General features: G+C 60.6%; 1 protein-coding gene across 1 annotated transcript in view; it reads left to right on the top strand.

Moving 5' to 3' along the window:
• The window catches only part of LOC102035722 (DNA (cytosine-5)-methyltransferase 3A), a gene marked incomplete at its 5' end in the record, with an annotated part of 20,621 nt that overhangs the window by 10,533 nt on the left and 6,272 nt on the right, over nucleotides 1-3,816 (top strand). The window contains 4 exon segments of the mRNA XM_031065625.1: nucleotides 388-492; nucleotides 596-708; nucleotides 3,187-3,279; nucleotides 3,406-3,521. Coding sequence (XP_030921485.1) covers nucleotides 388-492; nucleotides 596-708; nucleotides 3,187-3,279; nucleotides 3,406-3,521 — 427 coding nt within the window.

The raw sequence follows: 3,816 nt of genomic DNA, 5'->3' as shown, positions 1-3,816 counted from the left end.
AAGGCCGGGCTTGTCCCACCCCTCAGCCTGGCAGGGACCCCCAGGACGCTGCCGGGGGCTGGGGGGGTCTGGGGTGGGGCTGGAGGGCACTGGGGGTCCTGCCTGCTGCTGCCAGGGCTGGTCCCCAGCTCTCCTGTGACCCCAGCATGGGGTGAGCGTGTCCTGGGGACTGCAGGACAGGGCTCGGGGTGTCCCCACCATGCCAGGGTGGGGTGCCAGGGTGATGGCTCAGGGTATCCCCATGCCAATGTGGGGTGCCAGGGTGATGGCTCAGGGTGTCCCCACACTGGTGTGGGGTGCCAGGGCGGTAGGTCAGGGTGTCCCCATGCCAGTGTGGGGTGCCAGAGTGATCAGTCAGGCTGTCCCCACACTGGTGTGGGGTGCCAGGGCGATGTCTCCCCTTCTCCCCCAGACATCTGCATCTCCTGCGGGAGCCTCAACGTGACCCTGGAGCACCCTCTGTTCATCGGGGGGATGTGCCAAAACTGCAAGGTATGGGGTGGGGCACGGCCTGGGGGGCTCACAGGGTGTGCCCCACCCTGAGGTGGGGTCCCCAGTGTCCCCAGGCCCGCGGTGACACCCCGGCTGTCCCCAGAACTGCTTCCTGGAGTGTGCGTACCAGTACGACGACGACGGCTACCAGTCCTACTGCACCATCTGCTGCGGTGGCCGTGAGGTCCTCATGTGTGGCAACAACAACTGCTGCAGGTGCCTGGGGGTGCCAGGGGCTTGGGGTGCCAGGGGCTGGGCTGGAACCAGGCAGCTCCCACTGGGGCCCCACTCCTGTCTGCCATGGGGCTGGGCAGGTTTGGTGTTGCCACATTCCTGCCACGTGCCTTTGGTGATGCCAGTCCTGGTGTGGCACTGGGGGGTTTTGGTGGTGTCCCAAAACCTGAGAAGGCTTGGTGGTGCCACAGTCTTGGCATAGGAGTTCAGCCAGTCCTGGTTTGGGCTGGGATGTTTTGGCAGTGCTGTGATCTGTGGCACAGGAGCAGGCAGGTGTGGTGGTGTCAGGGAGGTCCTGGTGGTGCCAGGGAGGTCCTGGTGGTGCTACTGTCCCCTTGGACTTCAGGCTTTGATGTCCCAGTCTGGGTAGGGTGTGGTGATGCCACCATCCCACCATGGTCAGTGATGCCAGTCCTGTGGGAGGTTCTGGTGATGCCAAGTCCTGGCATGGAAATTCGGTGATGTCATTCAGGAAATGTGTGGAAATTCAGTGATGTCATTCAGGAAATGTGTGGAAATTCAGTGATGTCATTAAGGAAATGTGTGGGAATTCAGTGATGTCATTAAGGAAATTTGTGGAAATTCGATGATGTCATTCAGGAAATGTGTGGGAATTCGATGATGTCATTCAGGAAATGTGTGGGAATTCGGTGATGTCATTCAGGAAATGTGTGGGAATTCGATGATGTCATTAAGGAAATGTGTGGGAATTCGGTGATGTCATTCAGGAAATGTGTGGAAATTCGGTGATGTCATTCAGGAAATGTCCCAGTCTGAGCCTTCTGAGCCTCCTGGGCTGTCACACTGCCAGTGCCAGGGACTGTCCTGCTGTGGCCAGAGCCCTGGGCTGCAGAGGGCCCAGCTGGGCTCCCCATGGCCCCACACCCTGTTTCCCCCCTGGCTCCAGCCCAGCTTGCCAATGACAGTCTGAGATGTCTCCTTCAGCAAAGCCATTTATTCGTGGCACAGAAATGCAAACACAGCTGAGCTGGTGCCTCCAAGGAGGGATCCCCACTAAAGAACCCCCGGGTTTTGTCCCCTCAGTGTCCCCTCTACAAGTCTCACTGTTCCCCCAGACTCCTCAGCTCCTGTGCATCCACCTGGCTGCCAGGCAGCTCTTTATCTCCTTTGTTGTGTTATCTGGACTCCTGCTGGGTCTCTGTGTCCATTCACCTGCCTGGGTCACCCTTCCTCATCCTCTCTGCTATTCCAAAGCTCAGCAGCTCAAGCTGGGGCTCCACCCAGAGCTCGACCTCTGCAGCCCAATCTGCATTTCAGACCCATACCTGACCAGATTTATTCACCTCAGCACCAAATCTGGGATATTTTGTGGTAGGCATTACAAAATATCCTAATATCCAGTCCTGATGTGGAGCTAGAGAGGTTCTGGTAGTGCCACAGACCTGGCATGGAAGTCGGGGGCTGCCAGTCCTGCTGTGGGGCTTGGCAATGTTCTGGTGATGCCACAGCCCCAGCATGGGCAGTTCTGGTGCTGCTTCAGTGCTGGGGTAGGATTTCAGTGGTGCCAGTCCTGGTTTGGGGCTGGGAGGATTTCTGATGTCCCAGTGCAAGAATGGAAAGATTTTCATGGTGCCAATGTGATGCCAGTTAATGATGCCAGTCCTGCTTTGGGATGTTTTAATGATGCCACAGTCCTGCCATGGGGTTCTTGGTGGTGCCAGCTCTGGTTTGGGGCTGAGGTTTTTGGTGATGCCACAGTCCTGCCGTGGGGTTTTGGGTGATGTCAGTCCAGCTGTGGGGCTTTGGAGGTTTTGGCAGGGATGAGATCCTGCAAGGCTGGGGAAGGTTCTGGCAAGGCTCCAGTGCTGCTGTGGAGCTCAGGAGTTCCTCTGATGGCCCAGGTCTGCTATGGGACAGGCTTTTGGTGATGCCACAGTCCTGCCATGGGATTTGGGTGATGCCAGGTCTGGTTTGGGGCTGGGGAGGTTCTGGTGATGCCACAGTTCTGCCATGGGATTTGGGTGATGCCAGCTCTGGTTTGGGGCTGGGGAGGTTCTGGTGATGCCACAGTCCTGCCATGGGGTTCTGGGTGATGCCAGCTCTGGTTTGGGGCTGGGGAGGTTCTGGTGATGCCACAGTCCTGCCATGGGGTTCTGGGTGATGCCAGCTCTGTTTTGGGGCTGGGGAGGTTCTGGTGATGCCACAGTCCTGCCATGGGGTTCTGGGTGATGCCAGCTCTGGTTTGGGGCTGGGGAGGTTCTGGTGATGCCACAGTCCCGCCATGGGGTTCTGGGTGATGCCAGCTCTGGTTTGGGGCTGGGCCAAGCTGTGGCAGTGCCCAGTCCCAGCGTGGAGCTGGCTCTCAGAGCAGGGGTGGCAGTGGGCAGGTCTGCGGGACCCCAGCGGCGATGGCCCAGTCCTGCCGTGGCGCTGCCCACATCCTGGCGGTGCCCGCGCTGGCAGGAGCCCCGTGCCGACCCCGGGCGCCCCCTGTGCCAGGCGCTTCTGCGTGGAGTGCGTGGACCTGCTGGTGGGCCCGGGGGCGGCGCAGGCGGCCATCAAGGAGGACCCCTGGAACTGCTACATGTGCCAGTGACCCCCAGCCCTGCCCTGCTGACCCCCCAGCCTCTCCCCTCCCTGCTGACCCCATCTCCTGCCCCACTGACTCCCCAAGCCCCTCCCCACCCTGCTGATGCCCCTGCCCCACTGACCCCCAAGCCCTGCCTCTGACCCCCTGCCCTGGCTGCAGGACCCCCCCAAGGTGTACCCGCCGGTGCCTGCTGAGAAGAGGAAGCCCATCCGGGTGCTCTCGCTCTTCGATGGCATCGCCACAGGTGGGTGGGGGTCCCTGCCCCGTGCCCCTTGCAGGGCCCCCCCAGGGCGTGGGGGGGGTTGGATTGCTGGGCTGAGAGGAGCTGGGGGTCTCAGGCCACGGGGTGTGGGCAGGTCTGTGGGTGTTCCCATGGACAGGTCTGTGGGTGTTCCTGTGGGTGTTCCTATGGACAGGTCTGTGGGTGTTCCTGTGGGTGTTCATAGGGACAGGTCTGTGGGTGTTCCTGGGGACAGGTCTGTGGGTGTTCCTGTGGGTGTTCCCATGGACAGGTCTGTGGGTGTTCCTGTGGGTGTTCC

This window comes from Geospiza fortis, unplaced genomic scaffold, assembly GCF_000277835.1.
Source record: "Geospiza fortis unplaced genomic scaffold, GeoFor_1.0 scaffold1162, whole genome shotgun sequence".
NCBI lineage: Eukaryota > Metazoa > Chordata > Aves > Passeriformes > Thraupidae > Geospiza > Geospiza fortis.
This window is presented reverse-complemented; position numbering and strand designations above follow the sequence as displayed.